The 23,432-nt window shown below is 37.1% G+C and overlaps 1 protein-coding gene across 1 annotated transcript in view; it reads right to left on the bottom strand.

Annotated features, from left to right (window-relative positions):
• Nucleotides 1–23,432, bottom strand: part of REV3L (REV3 like, DNA directed polymerase zeta catalytic subunit) — a 127,032-nt gene that overhangs the window by 30,050 nt on the left and 73,550 nt on the right. The window contains exons 11-18 of the mRNA XM_064649744.1: nt 22,651–22,888; nt 18,626–18,765; nt 12,064–16,264; nt 10,722–11,698; nt 10,048–10,130; nt 8,855–8,980; nt 7,076–7,268; nt 4,578–4,689 (exon numbers count right to left, since the gene is read on the bottom strand). Of these exons, the coding sequence (XP_064505814.1) occupies nt 4,578–4,689; nt 7,076–7,268; nt 8,855–8,980; nt 10,048–10,130; nt 10,722–11,698; nt 12,064–16,264; nt 18,626–18,765; nt 22,651–22,888 (6,070 nt within the window). The remainder of the gene's footprint in view (nt 1–4,577; nt 4,690–7,075; nt 7,269–8,854; nt 8,981–10,047; nt 10,131–10,721; nt 11,699–12,063; nt 16,265–18,625; nt 18,766–22,650; nt 22,889–23,432) is intronic.

Raw genomic sequence — 23,432 nt, 5'->3', positions numbered from 1 at the left:
CTAGCTAAGTAGTATATGCTGTTATGACATCACTTTCTCATTTGACAATTTCATGAATGAATACTGAAGCTCCCAGTTATACCTTCCCTTGTATTATGTGTCTGGTTTTCCTGACTGCTATTTTTCTTCCAGCTAAGATTAAGGGAAAAAGGGGGGGAAAAAATTAGGTCACACCTAGGATACAGACAAAAGCAGTAACTGTGCACAGCAACAGAATACTTGGTCACTCAAATACATAACTGAAATATCTGAAACATTTTTCCATTTGCCTTAGACAATAAAAATCCATAAAGTTGATACAGGACATTAAAGATTTCTACAGGAAAATGCCACAGAAGATGATACTGGCCTGGAAAAAGAAGGTTAGTTTAACACATCCCTATTTTAAAAAGAAAATGTTGCTAGAGCATTTACAGAAGAAGAAATATAATGCACTGTATTCAAACAAGAAATTCATTAGCATTACACCTTACAAGAAAAACATTATACAAAATATTTAAGTGTTAAACATTAACAGTTAATTATTATGCAAATTTTATCCCCAAAATCTTTTAAGTAAAGTCTCATGTTATATTCTCATTTTGTAATTTTATCAAAAACTACTTAACTACTTCCACGGAGAGAGAGAGCTGTGGGTGTCTGGTAAGTCTCACGCAGCAGTGAATCTACTACTCTTTTTTTCAAGCCCATCCTGTTTCCACATTCTCTGTGTGTCACAGAGACAGGGACTGTGCATTCCTACATGAATTCCCCAAAATTTTGCTCCTCTCATGCCTGCAGGACCAGTCCTTTTGTACTATCTAGTAGTATCTGCACTTACAGAAGAAAAGCACAGTATGCCTTAAAAGTGTAGGAGAGGCCCAGACATTTAATTTCTCTTTCATGGGAATCCACTGCTCCATCAGGTTTGGACATCTCTAATTTTCCCACATGTTTTAAATCTCCAAGACAAACATTCTTGTAGCATTCCCTTCCACCTCCTCCTCTTCGGTCAGCTTTCCTGTGTTTTGTACTGGCTAGTTTATGGAGTTACGTAAATATGTTTACTCCTTTTCTTGCCTTCAGGCTCAGAGAGATGGTTCTCTTACTTTCTCAAGCAGATAGATTCTTCCAATTTTTCTCACAATTCAGTGCAGCTTACACCGTAAAATAAAGAGAGGGTTTATTCAAGGGAGCTGTTCAGGCAGCATGACAGAATTCTTCAGGACAGCAATACAGATACAGGCTCCATTTCAAGAAAAAAAATGTACAACTTGGATCTCTGTGGTTGTAGATCATCCCCAGTGGCTGCACAGGATGGGAAGGAGGTTGTTTCTCAGCTGCTTTTTGCCAGTTTTGAGCTGAAATACCTTTTTTTTTTTTAATTGTTTACAGCTAGAGGATAGCTTACCAAAGAAGGGAAATTTGGACCCCTAGTAGGTGCAGCTTCCTCTCAAGCTCTAAGACGGTTGTCAGGGTACCAAGAACCAATTTATCGATGGTTTTCTTTGTTGCAAATCCATGCTGTTTATCCTTCCCTGCTTCCTCCAAACTCACCTCCATGGCTCTTCCTGTCTGTTCCCTGTCTCTCCATCCTCAACCTCAGTGTTTCACTACCTTTTAGAATTAAAGTTTTCTCTACATAGACTTTGGTACTCACACTTGTAAGTACTCCCATTTCACAGATGAATCACTCTCAGTAATAATCTCCTAGAAATAAAGGTCCTTATTTCCCTCAGTATTTGGACAAATCTAGTTTTCAGTATAGATGAAATCACAGATCACAATTCAACAGAAACAACCAGGTCTTCTTCCGGTCTACATCTATGCTCAAGATGATAATTCTGTTTGCCAACAGCTCTGAGTTAATCAGAGACAACATCTACTAATTCCACATAAGAATATTTAACCTGGTATTTACTTTATGGATGTCTAGGTAGAAACACATTAATCTTACTGTGGTCATTCAGAGCTAGCACATGCTGAACAACTTCACAGTGAAGGTGTTAACTGAATCCAACTTCAGCTCATCAATTCCAGTGAACTTTCAGGAGCAATACTCAATGTCAGTTGACAGAGAGTTGACTTTAGCTCTGCTACAAAAAAATTAGATTTGGGAAACACTCTTCAGTGACAGAAGCCTAGTCAAAACAAGAGATCGATGAGCTAAGAGTGTTGCAGGAAGTTACAAATTGTCCAGGAATCACTTTGCCCTCATCTGTGTGCTGGAAATAGTGGTCAAGAATTCTCTGTTGTGCTCTTCCAGAGTTTACATCTATTGACAAGAAGTGACAGAATCAACCTTCTTTTATTTTCAATAACCAGGACAGAAAAAAAACTAAAAGGTCTAAGCCGAGGAGTAGAAGGCTGGAACTTGAAACAAATGAGCATGTTCCACAACTTCACATATATGAAATAAGAGAAAGAATTAGGCCAACTACTAAGAGAATGACTAGAAATGGGAACAAGAACTCTTAAACTGGACTGCATAAGACAATTCCTCCTTCCTTCCTACTCTCTGTTCAGTGCTCCAAAAAGTTGATTAAGTCTGTTCATGATATTGACAATCAAGACTGAATAGATATTCTGTCATTCATTATACCAGGAACCTGGAATTTCAATCTTCCATCCTTCCCTCCAACAGCCAAAGACACCAAGAACATGAACCAAAAGCAAGCTGCAGTCATGCTGGACATGCTATTTGGTCACAAGAACTTATTATTATCTAGCCTAAAGCATGTATCAGCATATAAGATACTGATACGATCCTCAGCTGAAAAACTGAGGTGATTTTGAAGTTGAAGTGGTAATGTTTCTTAAACATGGTCCGATAGTTTTTTTCTTCTAACCTATCAGACCTACTATTAAGTGCATTATCAGAACAACCAAAGTACCTAGCTTGTGGTGGAAAAAATAACACTAAGAAGAGCAACAGAAGATTTTTTTATAAAATAATTACTGATTTTCATTAAAGCTGTTTCCTTGTTCATTTCTCATTGAGGAAGACTTTTACAGTCCACTACTTTTTAATCATGTAGTTTTATCATACTTTTACCTTCAGTTAAAGCTATTCTGGGCCTAGACACTCATTTTGTGCTTAAGAAATACAAAACATATACTCCAACAAAATTTCTTATTCTTTTTTGCCCAGGCTACAGAAAATAAAGGGATGGAAAAGAGCAGGAAACTGTAGATGCAGTAGAAGTTTCAAAATCATCTTTGTTGAGAGTTCATCAGAAGTCTGATACATGAGGTGTTATTTTATAGAGGAGGGAGGATAGTAGGCTAAGACGATGACAGCAGGCTGCCTCTCCATTAATAGATCAAACCCTTTATCTTCCAGGAATACAAGTTAACTAACTCAATCTTTGATGATAAAGTTGTGGCAGCAAAAAGGCATGCTAGCACATGCTAGAGAAGATCTCTCAGGCGGAGATTTCTCAGTCAGCAACCTGCTGATTGCTACATTCCATCTTGAAGTACACCAAAACTGCATGCTTTTTTTTATTCTGTAATGCCTTCAATATGTACAGATATAGATGACTTCTGTTCTTCAATGATAAAACTGCTGAGTTCTCCCAAATTCCATACAACTGGTGGAGAATTCTTAATTTATTGATAGTTTCTCATTCTCAGTAATTTTCCTAAGTTTGATGGAGCACTAGATTTCCCAGAAAGAGAAAAATAAAATTATGTTCCTTACCTGAATTTTGTCTTCTCTGAACAGGGATCTGCTGCTCTGTCAGGACCCACCCTGTGTTGGTTGCATTCAGCAACTCTTTTTGTATTCTGGCTTCATGGGGTTGGTCAAAGTCTTTCTCATCAGAGGTTTTCTGGTTGGAGAGAGAAAGAATTGCAAATGTACTCTGCCTAGTTTTTTTTCTTGTGCCTCTATTCCAGCAGGGTGACTCACAGTTTAAATCTGTTTATTTTTCTTTGCAATTTTACAGGTTTGCACCTCTGTCAGTAGGGTCTGGAGAGACATCTGTGGTTCCACCTATTCACCAGCCAAGAGGGCTTCCAAAGAGGCTTCCCAGCCTTGGCGGAGATGGGGAAAACCAGCAGTTTTCCAAGTCTGATGGAGCAGGGGATTTCCATTCAGAGAAGACAAAGCTAATGAAGGAAACTGGTTTTTCAGCTAACTGTTATTTTAAACTGTCCACAGCAGTTTCAGTACCATGTAGGGTTCTTTCTGTCTTGCCTCAGAGTTTCTAGAAAACTCTTCTTGTCTGAGGGATTTTCTATAGCTCTCAGCACTGTCAATAACTACTATTCTGAGAGTTTCAGAGAGAGATGTGTAATGAATTCTGGGGTTAACAGGAAAAGTTATATGTTAAAGAAGATTACTTATATGGCTGATTAGTTTCAAGACTGTAACTCAGCTGCTTAAGAGGATCTCAATGTTCTTGCTGTCAGAGAAAAAGAAAACCAAAAATTATTTTTATTTGAAAGACCACCACGCTTGTCCACTCTAGAAATAAGCCTTTGAGGAAAACAACAACAAAAAAATCAGTATTTGAAAGACAGGCAAGGGTTGAAGGAACTAAATCTGCTGTTCCAAGCCTGAAAAATAAAAGCAGAACGTACAGATATGCTACCTTTTTACAATATTCACTACTTCCTGGAAAAGAGTTCTTTCATCAGTAGCGTAACTGACTTCTAGTCCTGTAACTCCAGATCTTGTGAGCAAGGGGGCTTGGTCTCTGCTCCCTAGAAAATAAAAGTAAAAAAACCCATTACAATTTAGAAGGAACTCCATTACTTCAGTCAACAATATTGCTTTAGAATAAAACATACAACTAAAAAGAAATATGGAACATAACTTGTTTTTATCCTTAACACTAATAATTAACACAATTAATTCCACGGACTTATTTTGTTCCTCTTGAGTGGAAAAAATTATTCTTTTCACTTTGTAAATTTTAGTGGTAATCCTGCACAAATTCTCAGATATAAATAAACATGATTCAAGAGAAATTTCACCATTTTACATGTACAAGAGTCCACCTATTAGAAAATTATTTTTAATAAGAAATATTGAAGGACTATATGAACAGCTTACATAGTGTTTTCATGAAAAATATATATTTTAATTGCTAGCTTAGAGTAGTGCTTTGTAAAAAGCCTTACAGAATGAAAATGCTAAATAACAGTACTTTTTTTCAGCACATTGCTGATTTACTAATAGAAATGGAAAAACATGAGCAATTGCTCACTTAGTGACACTAGGAGTGTCTACACTGATAATGTCTGAATAATATCTAAATTTGTATGCATACAGGAACTCGTCATTTGCCTTCCATATTAAAAAAACCCCTCTATAAATGAATAATATGCAGTGCATACTCTGTGTTTTCAGTTTCTCTATACGACAGATAGTAAGATCTCTATTAAGGCAACGTTGTGGATTTTAAAAACTGGAGTTTTTACAAGGTATTCTACTTTGACACATTCTGAGGATTGAGAATTTTAAAAAAGTGCTTTCAGAAATAAATGTTAAAATGAGTACTGTAACACAGAAAGGGGAAAAAAGAGGTGTATTTCAATGTCAGTCACTCCACAGGTATCTCAAAAAGTTCTAACCAAGAAAGTATTGACAGTACATATCCATTAAAACAACGAATGTCACAATAACATTTAAACACATCATTTTATTTCGCTAAAAAAACCAGATCAGAACCTTTGTTTTTTTCAAAATATCACTGGACCTCTTTACAGAGAGCTTTTTCTTGATAAATTATCAGTGGCACACACCTAGTGAGCCATAGTGGCTATACTGTGGAAAAATCTCACTTAGTAAGGTAATGGAGATAAATTTTTTAAAGATAGTAACAAGCATATAATACCAGAATAAAATTCATTGAGAATAATAAGAACTTAACATGATATAATATCTACAATACTTTGAAAAATAAACTGGTAAAAGAAGAAGCTGTTGCCTTAACGCTAAATTTATTTTTGCTAGGTATTTGTCCACACTTAAAATTTTAGACAGTATTTTGTGGTTTAATACACATCACAATGCCAAAGAAACTCTGAAAGAAAGAGGACTACTCTGGGGATGGTTTTTGTTTGTGTTTTTTTTTTTTTTGGTTGGTTGGTTTTTTTACTAGCCTAAACCAGTGGTACTCAACCTTTAACAGCTGGAGAGCCACTTCTGTATAAAATGGAATTGCAGAGCACCATATAAATCAAGTATCAACAGTGTGATTTTTTTTTTTCCATCATGACACTTCAATGTGTGATGATGCTGCCTTAACATCACCACACATTGATACATCATGATATGACACATCAGCATCCTCTCTCCTAGCAGCATTCTGTCTTCAATCCCTTCTGGCTGCTAGGAAGGAGTGGGGTGGAGGGGTGGAAGGGGCAAAAGGGCAAGTTTTTCCCCATTTTGCCCCACAGCTGCTGGGTGGGAGGTGATCTCTACTCTTACCTGTGGGGGGATCCCAGCAGCTCCTTTTCTTTCCCCCTATGGGAGGGGGAACTTCAGCGACTCCCACACTGCTGGTCCATTTGCTCAGTGCTCCCCGCGCTGCCTGATAGAGTGGAGCGCCGATCAGATGCCTACATTGCGAGAGCCGCCTGTAGGGCCATGAAGAGCCACATCCGGCTCTAGAGCCACAGGTTGAGTATCACTGGTCTAAACAAAGCCAAAAAGGTACAATAGAATAAGGGCCCCTGTTTAGATCCTAAAAGGATCAGATAAAACCACAAAAATAACCCTTAAGTAAAATATAAAACATACTGTCTTGCTTTTAACATTTTCTACTTGTAGCTTCCAGCAACTTGAGTAGGAAAGTAAAGGCGGGTTTTCCTCTTTACACTTTCAGAACACTGCAGGAGCTTGTCCACAAGTACGTAAACATCGGTATTTTGCACGTGTATGTTATTTGTGGTTTACAGCTCATGCAATAGTTCTTTTGAAGATATAAGCAGGAAAACTCTATATTTAATATGGCCATTCAACAAGACAAAATTAAATGAGATACACAGTAATATAGGTACTCAATTACATTTTGCTTGCTACTGTTTGATTAGTATGAAATAGCATTTTTGTAAAATACAGTAAGAAAAAAGAAATAAGAACCTTGGCTTGAGAGAGTCCTTTCTCTATCGATCACTATAGCACCAGTGATTTCTTTTTTATCAGTATTTGGCAGTGCTGTGTCTGATGAAATGCAATAGAATAAAGCACAGATCGGATCAAACTCTGGGTCTGGTTCCAAATCTCGTCTCGTCCGAGCATGTAACTCCATACTGATGAGGGTAAGGTGTTGGACCTACCAACAAATAAACACAGTAAGTTAGTTTGTTTTGGAGGTTTCTTAAAAAAAAAAAATTAAGAGGAGATTATTAGTGCAAATTAAGACGGTGCAGACATTTATATGGTCATATTATATTGTAACTAAGAGGTCACACCTGAAAATTAACAGAAGTGATTAAACATGCATCTCTGGATCTCACTTTTTGCAAAAAGCACCATCTTAGAAAAAAAAAAGATTAATACACTTAATACATTTTTATACTCAGTTATGAAAATTCAGTATGTGTTTCTGAGTACTGTACTCTTCTACCAAAAGCAGAAAATAGGAAAAAAACCAGATCATGTTCACTGTCAACAATTGTAAATTCCTGTAGAGTTTTCAAACAGCTTTGTATATCGAGCTGAATTACATTTCTGAACTAATCAAGAACAAGGAATCACTCTTGGTCTTTGTTTTCCTTTCCCTCCCTCACCCAAGATGTGCAAGCAAGCATGAAGACTAAGTCATTTACAGGAAGGCATGAAGAATACGTAACTTCCTCTTCACTTTCATTAATAAATTATATTGCCACAGCTTTTTGCAGAATGGTTTACATTAAGAAAATGTTAATCCCTATATACTGTCAAGTTTTGACTCTACAATAAATATTTAATATCGTTTCAACTCTATATCACTGCTCTGTTGTCTTGCATAATATAGCTGATAATGTGGATTAATGGACAGGTTGGAGGGATTAGGAGGGAAGAGTTACAAATACTTCTGTGCATGTAAACTGCCCTGGGGGCAGTCTGATTTCCTCTAGATTTGCATCCTAAATCACTACAGCCATCACTGAAGTGAAATTTTACTATCCAAACCCTGTCTCCACTTCCTGCAAGATTATCGGTTTCTTGTGGCTTCCCCTGTGTTATCTACTCAGCACATAAAACTGCTATCTCCCCATCTCATCTGCACATTGGTCAACAGCTAATTCCAAGCCATGGATGTGGTGACTGTCTAGGAGCACATATATAGATACTGGTTGGCCAGTTATCAGCCAAACACAGTGGTACTGTATTTACATTGCTTCCCTTTCTCCAGCACAAATTTTGATTCCTCTTCCCAGACCGAACACTCATCTACATTAAATATATAGAGACCTTCTTTGAGACAGGCACCATTTTGTTAAATGTAATAGAAACCGGCCAACAAGTTCAGAAGGTAACAAGTAGAGATACCAGGAGGGCCTGACTGAATGATGTCAGGTGCATTACTTCTTAAGGAAACGATCCATGAAAATTACAGTCAATTATTTTTTTCAAGTAATGTTTTTATACAAAACTTTTTATTTCTTCCTTCTGATCTTTCCTTTGTTTTTATTTTTAAAGGAAGATTTACCATCATATCAACCGGAATACTGTGAAATTTAGTTCAATACTATTAAAGGCACTTGGAGATCAAGCTGAAACTAGTAGATCAACTATTTAAAAGCTGCAGACATCACACACTAATAAATGTTAAGTCAGGAAGGGACCAAGGAGGAAAAGATTTTTAATTTTTACCATTATAAAAATGGCCCGATAAATGACAATTTTTTATAATGACATGTAACAGTGAATTACCTCATGTAAAGATTTTGCTTCCTGCAGGTTTTCCACACTGACTTTAAAACCGTAAGTGTTATTTAAAGATGGTCCTTCAATCTGGGAAGTCTCTTTCTTTGGAACGCCAAGGGCAGCAAATTGATTCTTATTGGGCAGGAGAAGAAAAAAGCACAGGATAATTTTGAAAAATCACAGGTTGCTAAATTCATATGCAATATTAAATAATATGCAATATTAAAATATATATTTATCAATGAAAATGCAAATGCTACACCATTAATTACTAAAAAGAGAAAACCTTTTACTATCTCCTCACGTAATTTTTCAACATGGAAACAGGAGTTGTATCTTTCTGCCTTTTAGCAATAATTTTAGTGAAACCTCACAGTAAAGCAAGAGGCAGTTTGAGATACTTAGAAAAACCCCTAAACAACCAAAAACCCCTGAAACCCTACAACTCCCCCCCAAACTCAATCCCACGCTAGCTTTCTTGGAAATCTGAGGACATGGAATCCAGAAATTCTGTCTTCTCTCTTGAGCAACAATTTGTCAGAAACCTCTGTTTTAGTCATCACTTTTTAAGGCACTGAATTAAGGGTACATTAAGTACACACTTGATATAGGTGAATACCAGCATACAGGGATGAAAAAACTACTGGATCACTCCAGTAGTGCACCTAGCCCACTGTTCTGTTTCCAACAGCAGAAAAACTGTTTAGGAAAAACTTGTGAGTGATCATTTTATGTAATCCAATCCCTTTCTACTGTCAGGATAACATTATAACTGCCCTTGTTGTTTCCAGAAAATGCTTAGAACATTGTCTGAAAACAAATATACATACAGACACATAAATGTATGCTGGTCTGTGTGTGTATACATACAAAAATGGAAATCACTACAGAACTTTAAAAGGATGTTATAAATCAAAGAGCAAAACAACATCCTTACATGGTGTCTCTAGTGTTTCATTAGTCTCTCACTACCCTAAAATATAAAACTCTTAATCTCCAATTTACACCTGCTCCACCCAAATTAAACTCATGATTTCTTCCTAACTTTGTGTGTGCTCTGATTCTACAACTGTACCCAACCATTTAAAATGTATTTTCAAGATCTTAACAGAAGAAGACAAAAACAACACAGAAAAAAGAATGGAAATGTGTATGTGCGGCATAATAAAAATACATCTGTACTTAAAATCTTAATTTACCTTCATTTGTGTGGTTAGAAGTACTCTTCGAAGACCATCAGTATTATTTCCCCTCTTGTGGCTCAGTTTCTGAGTTTTTGGTTCTGTAAACATGAGTGCAACACTACTTAGCCTCAATAGTTTTATCTAGGCATTGAACAACACGGTAGAAACATCCAGAGGCATTTGGTTAACATTATAGACAAATACTATATTTATAAGCAAATACAACTTTATCCTTTGTCAAATCTAAAGCACAACTATTACTATTTGGTATTTATGAATATTTAGGAACAAAAAGTACAAGGCCAGTAAGTTACAAAGCCTCACATGCTTACCACCTTGAAAACTGCAGTATTATTCACACTCTACACTGAGATGATGTTTCAAAAAACACAAGCAATATAGTCAATAATGTTACAAAATCCCCCGAATAAGCAATATTTTAAATTAAGCTTTTAACCATCATGTCAGAGTTCAGATGCTAGAGACTATTAGGAAGCAAATGAGTGTTCTACTTCCAGACTTTTAAAATAATTCAGTAGTTACTTTAACAATACTGCACAGGCCTTTTCCTTTCCAAAACTAGTTTTAAATATATATTTTGAGGAGATATAAGTACTTTCTCAGTATGTTAAAAGAAATATATACAGATTTTTTTTGAGTGTATCATTACAATCACTTAAGGGATTTACCTGCAGATAAAGGAGTAAAACCAAGAACTTCAGGTATTCCATCTTGGTTTTTTCTCTGCACAATGGGTGTACTATGTAAGCAAATGGAATTTCCAGGATCTTCATTAACTGGAAAAGGGGATGTGTCAAAGGATGTCCTAATGTCCTCTTGGGTGGATGGAGAGTTTTGTGCACTTCCAACAGGTACTGCACCATTTCCTTCCATAGAAGACAAAATAATATCCTGATTTTTCCACTCTGTGTCTTCTAAACTGGACTGCTTGGGATCTGGAGACGCTACCTGCTGCCAAGGAGGAAGCACTGGAGAATCTGGTGAACTGTAATTGACGTAATAATCTTCCTCCTCCTCTTCCTTATCGTGTTCTAGTGCTGAAGTAGTAAGTGTCTTGCTTTCACATGAAGTTTTATTAGAGTCTATGTCATTTTCAGTATTTACAGAAGTTCCTATAGTGCTTATAGACTTATCACAGGTTTCCTTGGTTTGTGTTTTTGTATTTTCTGCCACAGAGGCAGGAGAATTCTTTGTAGGCACAATAGGTCTCTCATCTTCTGGGCTAGATAAATTTAAATCTTTAGCTACTTTTATTACTTCTACAGATTTCTCTTCAGACAATACTGCAGAGCTGAAATTCTCAGCTGCCTTTGCCAGCTCAGCAGGATGATTCTTAGGCAATTTCTTGAAATGTTCATATTCTTCTTTGGCATGAAGCCATATCTGAACTTGCTGTTGGCTTGGAGCACACTTGCATGGCATTATGACTATTTTTTTGTCTTCACTAGTGTTATGGCTATTATTTTCTCTTTTATTAACAGTAGACTGACCATAATGAGGAGGAGATCCTGGTCTAGTACTTTCTGTCATTGCTGAAAATGCAGTCTTCCAGAGTCGTAGACCTTCTAATGAGAAGTCCCCCTCAAACTCAAGGAGGTCATTTGGAAGTCTAGTTTCCACTGTGAGAAGCCGCCCTCCAATCTCCCTGTGAAGAAAACTAGTTTGAATTACCGTTTTGCTCTGAACTGCATTGCAGGCAGTCCTCAAGATGAGAGAAAAGCAGTTTTTTTCACTATGCAATTCCTGTGAGCAGTATCTTTATTTTACAAACCCAGAAGGCACATTCCCACTTACTATAACAATATCACGCAATAAAAAACCCCAACATATCGTGAATGAAAATGAGTATTTGGACTGGAAGTACAGTAATTTTCAACTTCAAATGTATGTATATCAGATGAGATCTTTCATGCATCTGTGTCACATAACAGCATAGAACTGCTTACAGGAATAAATTAAATTTTTTATAATCACAACCACATGTAGACAGAAATGCATTTAATACAGTACCTCGGCTTTTCTGGAGCATCTGAAGGATTGCTGCAAAATGGTTCCTGATAAACTGTTTCTGCGAGATCATGATCCAGCAAAGTGGCCATAATTTCTTCACGACTGGGTGGGGACATGAGAGGCTTAAGAATGTGAGCAGTACGAGGTGTAAAACTTCCATTCTTTGACTGTGAGGGAGAACTGGTTGATCTTGGTGAACTATCTGGAGTTGGAGTTAATGTCTCACTGTTTCTTGAAACATGTAATTCTAAATCCTCAGAAGCTGCATCTATAAGTTCACAATCAGGAGAAGACAATATGGATGTAAATGAGGTACTAACTGAATCAAGTGGTTGACAGGGCTCAAAAGTGGTTTCTTTTCTAATGTGGCTTGGAATCCAGTCTGAGCTGGTTGGCTGAGAAAGATTAAGAAATCTCTCTTTACTTACTGTATTTCTATTCAATTTGAATTTTTCATTTAAACAGACCTCAGTCTCTGGCGTACAAGAGGTATCAATAAAACTAGATCTAGAAGTTGAAGAATGAACATTTTTCCTCCATTGACTATGGCAGTGGTTCTCATTATTATCTAGTGAGGTTTTCTCAAAAAGCTCAGGGCTTAGGGAACCAGATCGTATCCATTTACTTGTGCTTGAAGAATGTTGCTTCTCTTCCTCCGATTTTTGGTCATTATGACACAGAAAGTCATTTTCTGCTGTTTGTCCAGAACCAAATTCTTGAACTGCATCACTCAAGAATTTCTGGGGCAAATTCTGATCTGCCGGGACAAACTGGCTTGCAGAATAAAAACTGCAAAATCCACTTTGCCCTATAGTATTAATATCAAAGTTGTAATTGTGGTCTGGAGATAAGCTGTCTTCAAGTGAGTAGCAGCTTTCAAAACCAGGGTCTGAAAAAAAAATGGGGCTGTCATCAGATACAGAGTGATCAATGCCACTAGTGATCTGCTGGCTTAAAGACTCCATTTTTGAAAGTTTTACTGTTTTTTCTTTAGGTTTTGTACTCCTGGGAGCACGAGATTTTCTTGACGATGCTACTGACCGTGACCTTTTGATGGCTTTATTCTGTTCAAGAGGGCAGGGTACACCCCTGCTCAGCTGTGGTTTATCCGGCAATGGCTCCTGCGTAACACTTGCATTCTGAGCCTTCTGCTGTCTCTTTTGGAGCAACTCTTTCAAAACAGCTAGGCCTGACTGTCCTTCACCAAATGCTGATGGGGCCACTATATTCCTGTTTTTATACTGGGAGATGGGTTTTGGCTGTATGGTTGTTTCTGACAGAGACCTCTGTTTTACTGTTTCAGGTTTAAAATGTGCCATGTCCAAAATAAATCCTCTCTGGCTTTGATCGCAATTTAACTGTTTCACTGGACTCTTCAAAGATGTTACAAAACAGTTCTTAGGCAACTGAAGTGGTCCTGGGTTTTCCTCAGATGGCTTAAGAATAGAAGGACATGGATCAGAGTGCTTAGATGCCTCTGGTAAACAAAAAATCTGCTGTTGATTATTCTCTTTACAATGCAAATAGTTAGAGGCATGTAACTGATCCATCTTTGCTGTGTCCAAAGAGTCACGAGTTTCATTTAATTTCCCAGCTGGTGGTAAATATCTGATTTGCAAATTTTTTATCTCTTCTGCTTTTGCAGAAGTATTCTCTTTAGAGATGTGTGCATTCTGGATTATGTGAGTTGAGTGATTAGATGGATCAAATATGTTTTGAATGAGAGCAGAATCCTTCATTCTAAATATAGCACTCTGTGTCCTGGGCCTTTGAGAGTTCATCTGTGGTACTTCCCTTCCAGATGCCACAGGAATAGATGCAAAAGATAAATGAGGGTCTTCCCGTGGAGCAGGCAAACACTGTGCATCTCCAGGCTTATCGATTTCCATCAGTGAATGAAAACAGCCTGAAGAATTACCTTGTGCATCAGTTGCTGAAGGGAACTGTGCAGATGGTAGATATCCCACTGAATAGCCAGAAAGAGGACTGTCTTTCCGGTTATGAAGCGGCTGAGAGCTGACAGAGTTGTACGAAATCTCAGGCAGATCTTGATGTTTCAGAACAAATTTTACTTCTGCAGTAGAGCGACTATTTCCTTTTTCATCTTTAAATACAACACGCTTTCTTGAGGACACTTTTTCAGCCGTTTTTTGCCTTTGTTTTGTTCTAGGTTTCTTCTTTCCATCATCTGGTGTCTTATCGGCCTGATTAATCTTTTTCTTTTTCTTTGTAGATACAGTGGTGCTAGCAAATTTCTTTTTACATTTCTTAACCTGAGTTTTTGCTCGAGTATTTTTTCCTACACTAGTATTAACAGCCTTACTGTTGTATATATTGGGCCCCCTACTAAATAAAGCTTCTCTGTCCAGGTTGGTCAAAATTTCTTCTGCTTTTGGATCAGTGGGAGACCAGCAGCGAGGCGGAGATGTGTTTACTGGGCTTGTGCTTCTCTCAGAAAGAAAACCTAACTTAGACATAACATCACTATAGTTATAGTCACAGTCTTCAGCTTCAGCACTGTAGGAGGGCGAAGGAGGAGAAAGAACTGTGTGAGTCCTTTTTCTGAAAGCTAAAGTTCTTTTAATGTTTGTACTACCTGTTTTTTGTGGTTTTCCAGCTTTTTTCTTGGTTGACTTATGTTTTGCTTTCCTTTTGTGACTTTTCTTTGGTGTTAGTGGATAAATAGGATATTTGGTTGCAGGAGAGTCAGGAACTTTTGGCCAAAAGTCCTTTAAAGGTGCAAGCTTTTTATATAAGTTCATCTTTTCCTCTGTGAGTACTACTCTTTCCTCACTAGAATCTACTTTCCCCAGTTTAACAAGCATATTTTTTCTCCCTCTAAATCTATTGATGATAATATACTTAATAATAACAGGTGGCAATTTTTTAGAAAGTTTTCTACGCTTTCGAGACTTCTGAGACCCATCTGAACTTTCAACACTTTCTATCGGTTGAGGTAGATTGATTTTTGCGTTGTGTGCGACAAAGCTCAATTCACTGTCTTCAGTCTCATAGTTTACCTTCCGTTTCGTTCGGAGTGTGTATTTATTCCCACATAGTCCAAATGACTGCTCAGTTTCAAGAGATCCATCTGCAAACTGACAGTCAGTATAATTAGCAGTACTCGTAGGCATTTTGTTTTCAAAAGCCTCAAGAGGAACTTGAACTAAGTCACTTGGTAAAGCACTGTCCTTATCAGGAATGTTACTACAAGCATTACCTTGTGTATAGCAACTTTCCTTCACTGATGCAACATCATTTATACTTGCAGGCTCCTGATGACTGATAAAACTATGCTTCTTCTTATTCAGTTTCAACCTGGACTGTTTGTTGCCTTGCTGTAATTTATATGTCACGGGAGCTAACTTCTGTGGTCGACTGAGACAATTAGAGAGAACAACACTAGGAAAGAACATATAATGTGCTGCTTGTTGACTGAGGCTTGGCTTTTCTGCCTTGTGCTCCTGAAATTCTTCATACCTAATTTTAAGCTTATTAAGGCCACCTTCATCAGTGTTATTTTCAAGTGAATGTACCACAGTTCGACTGCCTCCTGAACAAGACACCAATTCACAATTTTCTGTAACTGTTGCTGGAAAAAAATTATTTATACTTGCACTGCTGGATTTTTCATTTACTTCAGAAGACTTTTTACCTTTGGAGTGGCTCAAATCAGAAAAGTTATATAAGTTTTTATTCAACATGCTGTCACCAATGTGGCGGCCCACATGCATAAAAGACACATCCTTTTCAGCCTTTCTGATGCTAATGTACTTCCTACTAGGTATTGGTCTGTTCACTGATGAAATATCATCTTCATAGTCAAAAATATTATTTCCACACGAAGGAACTGGGAGAGTATCTTTCTTGTTACTCTCTTTGTGAGAGTTTTCTGCATGGGTACTATTGCTGAATGGAGTTGGGTACTTTGCTGAGTAAGCGCTTTCTTTTGTAAGAGAATGGACCGAAAGTTCAGGTCTTGTTTCTGTGTTTGGCTTTGTGAGGTCTTCTACGAAATCTTCATTATTCAAAACATGGTTAGAAAGGGCACTTGTGTGTTTACACTGAAAAGTAATCTTAGCAGAAGATGGGGGTTCTAGCGTAGCAGCATCTTTGTGAAAGATTGAGGTCTTTACAGACATTTTGCTTGTTGCAATAACAGAGGAGTGAGTTCGAGAACTTTCATTATTCAAAGGATTGTCTGAAATGGAAGATAAGCAATTTTATTCTAGTTAATCTGTAAAAAAAGGCATTAACCATTCTACTAATATCTTCCTGAAAGCCCTCCCATCCAAACAATAAACAAAACTCTTGCAAATCACATTACATTTACAATCATGACAGCTATAAACCCTGAGTATGAGTTCCTTTATCAAAATCCTATCATCTGTACATTTGTGTCACAACCATTTTGTCAGTTAACCCTAAGTCGTAGACATGCATACAATTGTCAAAGAGTAGACATGCATACAATTGTCAAAGATTTCATGCTGACTTTCCGAGAGAAGGCTTTTAAAATCACTTTCAGACAACTAAGTACAAACAGGCTGATTTCCAGAAAAGGTTTTACACCCTGCTTTGTCCCTGAGAAGTATGTATACTCATTGGCTCTGAAAACAAAGAATTTATTTAGATGACTTTCCCCATACAGAAAAGTCATTGCACAGAAGGCTAAGGTAGTATCTCACAACATGGCAAGGGCTTTATATTAACTGTTCTGTGCACTAAACATAGGTAGTTTGTTGTCTTTTTATAAAGCAGAGCAATACACCACCCATTCAGGTGTTTATGCAAGAATATTGCAGCAGTTAGTTTGATCCTGAATTCATATCTATGTATTATATTCGCACGTAAATTTGAGACCAGCGGGTGAAGAATTGAAGGAGGTTATTCCACTGCAAAGAGGGAGCTACTGCAGACCTCCTGGCACACAAAAATTTGCTCATCTGTCCACATCTTTAGCTATAATCTTGAAGGGGGATAGGAGATATGAAACATACTGTATGACCTGGAAGCATGCGTTGTATACTCATGTACTAGACAGGGTGTCCTTCGGGCCTTTACTGTAAGTCTCAACCAATTTGGGGATTATCTTAGACTCATGCTGCCTTCAGCTTAGCAATTTATTTGTTGCTGGATGAGAAAAATAAAAGGAAGTTCCAATCTGATTCTAATAACATTTTGTAATGTTATTACACAAAGTCCATAAGCTGTGAAACACAACCGAGAGATGCTGCCTATGATTCTTTGAGGATAGGGGTCAACAGAAAGAATGATGATGACTAACTGAAAACCAAGAAAATGGGAGTTTGGCAGTGTCAACAAACACTTGGAAGATACTTGGCTGTTTAGACATAAAAATTGCAAAAATACTTGTCAGTCAGTCAGATGTTATGGATACAAATTCATGTGTGGATAAGCATTTTCTAATTTAGAGGATCCAGACTGAGATCTGTTTTGAATTTGTTGTATCTCCTATTATAAGAAATTGATGTAGAAGTTCACAGTAATAAACTTTCTAAGCTGACCACTTTCTGCATGTGACATTTCACTTGCTTAAATATTCTAAAATTTAAACAATTATTTAAGATACAGTTTCATTAGCCAGTAGCATCTCTGGTTTACGATAAATGAGAAAGTACTGCAAGTAAGGAAATTAAAACTGTATATTTTACAAAAACAAGTCATATTAGTAGTGCATCAAATCATGTATTAAACCGTACCATTATAGCTAGAAAAGCAAAGGAAAAAGCAAACTATGTCTTAAACACTGAACACAAAAGAATAGCTGTGGTTGTCTATATAATAAGATTATACAGCTCACTTTCTCAACAGAACACTGTAATGTGAAAAACTGTAGATTTTCTAATGAAACAAATATTATTTATATATTTGCCTAACCTCAAAGTGTGTATTCGATTGACTAAGGCTATTTGATCGAAGACACGTTGTAAAGACAGCAAGAGGTATCTCTACAGATTAATTTACTTTTTATAGATTTTGAAAGGCAGTTTCTTCTGCATCAGCTTTGCCACTGCACAGTTTTTACTCATGCAATTCCAAGATATGAACATGCAATCTGCTCAATGAAACATAGGTCCAAATGAAGGTTCACTATATTTTAGCATGTGTGGCCAATACTTGCAAAGCAAAGAATCACCTAAATTTACACACTAATATGTTTGCTATTTATAATGAAACTCTAGGAGGATAAATGATCCTAAAGAATCATTACTTTTAATACCATATTTGCATAACAGATAGTAATAGAAAAATACTCCTTGCAATAAGGTTTTTTTCTATAAAACTAATTAAACAATGTTCCTTTTTTGATCACTGATACAATAAGAAAACAAGATTCTGGTAATTCATAGAGGACATTGAGATTAAACTATTGGTGTTTTTTAAGGAAGATGTTAAGGGCCTGTTTCTGCAATCCGTTGAGAACATTTCCTTCCAACTGAAACAAGGACTGAAAACGGTCAGCACTTTTGAGAATTAGCAAACTGATGTGAAAATGAACAATGACTCAACTTCCAAAGCTGATTTTCTGTTTACTTACCACCATTTTCATCTGCAGTGCCATCTAACTGAGGTATAGAGAGATTAGTTAGGAGCATACTGTTACCACTCCACTCCATTTCTTCTTCGGAAGATGAATCCTCTTCTGCTGAACTTCGATGCACGTTTTTGCCAGCCGACCTAAAGGAGAATGAAGGATCTAACTGACGCACAATACTTTTCTTAGGAAAATCAGTAGCCACAGGGACCTGGAAATCATGGGGTGTGGTGCTATATGGTTTTGTATGTTTTGGGGAGGCAAAGGGAAATAAAAATTGTTACATTTCTCACTGAGAATTAAAAAAATTATCCAGTGTTACTACTTTAAGAGGCAACAGTGGCAGCCAACCATTTAAAACAGCAGGATTCACTAGCTTAAGAAGACAGAGAAGGTATTTTAGATGCTTAATTTTATTTCAATTTTACTGAGATTTAATTTCACTGCTTGAAAATGCTTGAAACTTGAAGACTAAACCAACTATGCAAAATCATTTCGGTTCAGCTGTTAGCAAACAGATGTTTACTTTTCTGGCTTTTTGTTTGTTTTTGGGTTTTTTTGCTAAAAAATCTTTACTGTTTATAACAATTAGCCTCTCTTGGCAGGCTTAACTAAATCATGACCACTATGTTTGTTTCCATCCCTCATTGAACATTAACTGTTGCTAATACTAAGGCTGCTTTTACTAAGTTAACTGTTCTACACTGCCATATTTACATTCATAAATTTGCTGGGGAAAAAAGAAGTACATCTACAAAGAAAAGCTTCTATGATTTTTTTTTAATGTTTTTAAGGTGGTACGGCTTTATTGGGGGATGGGGGGAAGGAAGAAAAAATATAATAGAAAACCACAAAAAACAAATCCTCCAGTATATTACAAGTCTAAAAGTGCTTAAGAATTTGATTTCTTCTTCTTTAAAATAAATTTGATATGGACATAATTCTTAATAGAAACTAGCTATTCTGTGGATACAAGAGAGGAACCCAGATACATTGTAAGGAACTGAGATTTGTTTTTTTTTTTAATTTGTGTGTCGCTTGTTTTTAAGTTTGTGTAGTACCTTACAGGATATAAGTATAAATGTCTTCAAGTTACAGGAACGAAAATCCACAACAACCTAAATAGAGTCTACTTTTGCAGAAATCTTCTATGAGTGGAGTTAGACCAGAGCAAGAATTATATGTATCATAACACCCAGACATCTGAATGTGCTCAGCACTGAGTTAATTTAGATCAAGTCACATTTATTAGTTCAGAAACAATAGGCTCAAATATAGCTACTTAATTTCCACTCAGATCTGAACACATGACTTGGAAGAGTCAAGTAACAAGCACAGTGAGGTACCTAAGTGAGCTTAGTTCTCCCTCTTCTTTGTTCCCAAAATGTGGAAAAGTGCAGTACAGAGACATTCAGCTCTATATGCAAATTAACATCAAACTGGGGAGAGAGATTAATACTCTGGAGAGCAGGTATGTTCTGCTATTCCAAAGGGATCTCAACAGGCTGGAGAAAAAGCAGACAGGAACCTCACACACTTCTAAAAAGACATATCCAAATGTCCCTAAAATGGGATGAAATATGCATGGCTACAGGCAGGGAGAGATGGGCTAGGAAGTGGCTTAGCAGAAAAAGATGAAAAAGTCCTGGTGGACAACTAGTTGAAGATGAGAGTGTGCAGTGCGCCTTTATAGCAAAGAAGGCCCACTGCATCTTGGGCTGTGACTGCCAGACTGTAGCTGATTTCAGTAGTTGTGGGGCTGCATCTGGAGTATTGTGCTCAGTTTTGGGCATCCCACTACAAGACAGGCACTGACAAGCTGGAGCAAATCCAGCTGAGAAGCAGCCAATGACTGGGGACTGGAACACATGACATATGAGGAGTGACTAAGCAAATGGGATTTATTCAGCATTAAGAAAAAACTATGAGGAAATCTTGTTGCACTTGTCAAGTACCTGATGAGTGCATATATAGAAAATGCAACCAGATTCAGAATACACAGTGGTATGAAAAGGGCAATGGGTACGGGGCTGCTGCAAGGAATGTTACATGTAAGGAAAACATTCTTCATTACGAGTGTGTCTAAACACTAGAACACGTTGCCCATATAGACTATTCCATCTCTGTCTCTGGAGGTACTCAAACCTTGACCAGACAAGGCCCTGAGCAACTGATCTATCCAAAGCTGCTTTGACCAGGGCATTGGACTACATAGTTACATTTAGATGTTTCTTCCAACCTGAATTATGCTCTAATCCCAGGTAAATCTTTGTCAACTTAAGTCAACCAAGTCAGACTGGAGATGACTTCTGCAGATAACAACTTGGATTTCTCTGCATACAAGGCCATCAGTTTGGATTCCAGGAAAATTTGTGTAACATACATACACCATATATGAACCAGTCCAGTTCAACGCAAATCAAACCCAAGTACTTTAATTAATTCAGTAGGGTGTGGTTACGCCTCAATATATTTTATTATCTTATTAATTATCTTACAATTATCTCAATATATTTTCTGAGATAACGGAAGACTGGTGAATGCTCAATAACAGAAAAGTGATAGTATGGAAATGGTAGGATGCATTAGGAAGCAGTACAGATAGAATGAGCCTGAGTGCAGACAGAATAAAACTGAGCAAAGTTAGATCCATCATCAGACTCAAACTGGCTCTTTACGAATGAGCAGAATCATGCTGGGGGCAAAGATAGCCATGCTTGTGTCTGAAGTCAGTCCAGATTCTGCAGAGATCTCAGTGAAACAGAACTTGTAATTCCCTCTGAACACAAGCTGACTCCCTGTGGAAGCACCTGGTATGTACATTCTCCCTAGAGCTTTCTGTTTGGAATTAAGATGTAGGGATATATGAGCAAGTTATTGGTGAGACAGATCATCAAGTCTGTTGAGCTTTTAACTAGGATTCTTTACTGCATAAAAGCACTTAATTGCTTCAGGATCCTACCTGACTGCCAAAGTTGTACAGTCATGCCCATACAGAGCTCTGCCTGAGCTAATGAATTCTGCAAGATACAGGCTGGTTTTACACAGAAACTACCACTAAAATGAAGATTAATGTTAAATATTTTGAGGTGGAAATTTCAACTTTGACTACTATGAGGGGAAAAAACCCAAAGAAATCAAAGGTCAGACAGGAAAATTAGCTTTAGAGATCAATTATGTCTCGAACTTATGAGACTAATGATCTAACTTCTGATTCTGTTACAACTTTTGTGTGTCTTCAGGAAATCAAAGAAATATTCCTATACTTCTCTGATTCTCCAAAACATAGTATAATTATAATTTGTGATCTAAAAAAACTGCCAAATATCAGGTTGGTATGTCTGTGAAATCTCTCATATTTCAAATGGAATTATAAATATCAGAAGGTCTGATGAAAGCAGGGGTGAAGAGAAACTGGATATAGCTGCTTTCAGTGCCTCTCAGTGTGGACTGTACAAAAGGTCATTACAACCTGAAAAAGTGTTCCAAGAATCTTGGCCTTAAAAATATTCAAGTTGCTGACCTTTAGCAGTTGAGCAGAGTGAGCAACATTCATGTTTTGATTTAAGCTTTGAGTATGGAAACAAATGGGTGTTTTTCTCAGGCATCTTGGTCAGTCTTCGCATGAATACTTCTTAAATATTCACTTCAGTTAAAGATGTATGAGATATACCTTAATATTTGTACTACATTCAAGCTGTGACCTTACCAGGAAGTTACTACCACTGAAGGTTTTTTGTATTTGGACTTGTAGAACAAAAAGCCTGCTCAATTTTTCCTCAAAGTGGAAATTAGAAGCTTATGTCTGGCCAAACCTAAACATTTAATCTTTATTTCCACATAACATCAATGATTCACAGCATCATCTAAACAGCTGCATTCCATCCCAAGATCTGCACAGGTTTTTCCAATGTTGTCAACAGAGACCTCTCTACAGCTCACTGGGCTCATTGCACACTTGACAACAAGGTGGGAAGGAGGAAAGATCTGGCAGAAAAAAACATTAAGAAAAGAAAATCACAAAATACCTTCTTTTTGGCCCAGGTTCTTCCATGCTACTGTCCCACCTCTGGGACATTAACAAGCTAAGTTCCATTTCTTCTTTCTCACACTGTGGCTCATTTTCTTCATCATCACTGTTCTGAGAATTTCGACAGCTTCCAAGAGAATGATGGTGAGAGAATGTTTTTTGATGTTCCGTCCGATATCCATCAGTCTCCAGTCCAGCCAACAGATCAATCATGGCCTCATCAGCACTACTGCCCACTGCAGAAAAAGCCCATACGAGTAGAATCCATATTTTGTTCTACTTGTGAATGACTAGTTATAGTCTATCAGTAAAAAACAAACCCAAGCAAAAGAAAACAAACAAAAAAACCCCCTCACCATCTAAAAATCTACTAGTTTGTTAATGTCGATGGCAAAGCAGCCTACAGAATCAAGTCTTTTTTCATATCTAATTTTTTCAAATTTTATTATTTATTTTTTCTAGCTCTTTATTTAAAAATTTGACAACTTTCTTTTTTTCTGCCCTATTCTTCTGATTGTAATAGATTTAGTGGAAGCACTTCTCCCTCTCTCTCCACTCTCCTATTACCTCCTCATATTCAGTAAAGCTTCACTCTCCCCTTTAATTTCAGCACAAGTGCCAGCTTCTGAAAGCATCACCACCTTTTCAATCTCCCATGATTTCAATAACTTTGTTGGGTGCTTCTCTCTGTATCACTCGAAGACTTTCAACCACTGCATCTCGTGAAAAGGGATACTGATTTTGATCTACTAGTTCTTCCTCCTTCTCTCCTTTACAATA

Source organism: Pseudopipra pipra, chromosome 3 (genome assembly GCF_036250125.1).
Source record: "Pseudopipra pipra isolate bDixPip1 chromosome 3, bDixPip1.hap1, whole genome shotgun sequence".
NCBI lineage: Eukaryota > Metazoa > Chordata > Aves > Passeriformes > Pipridae > Pseudopipra > Pseudopipra pipra.
Note: the sequence above shows the minus strand (reverse complement) of the source record. Positions and strands in the feature narration are given on the sequence as shown.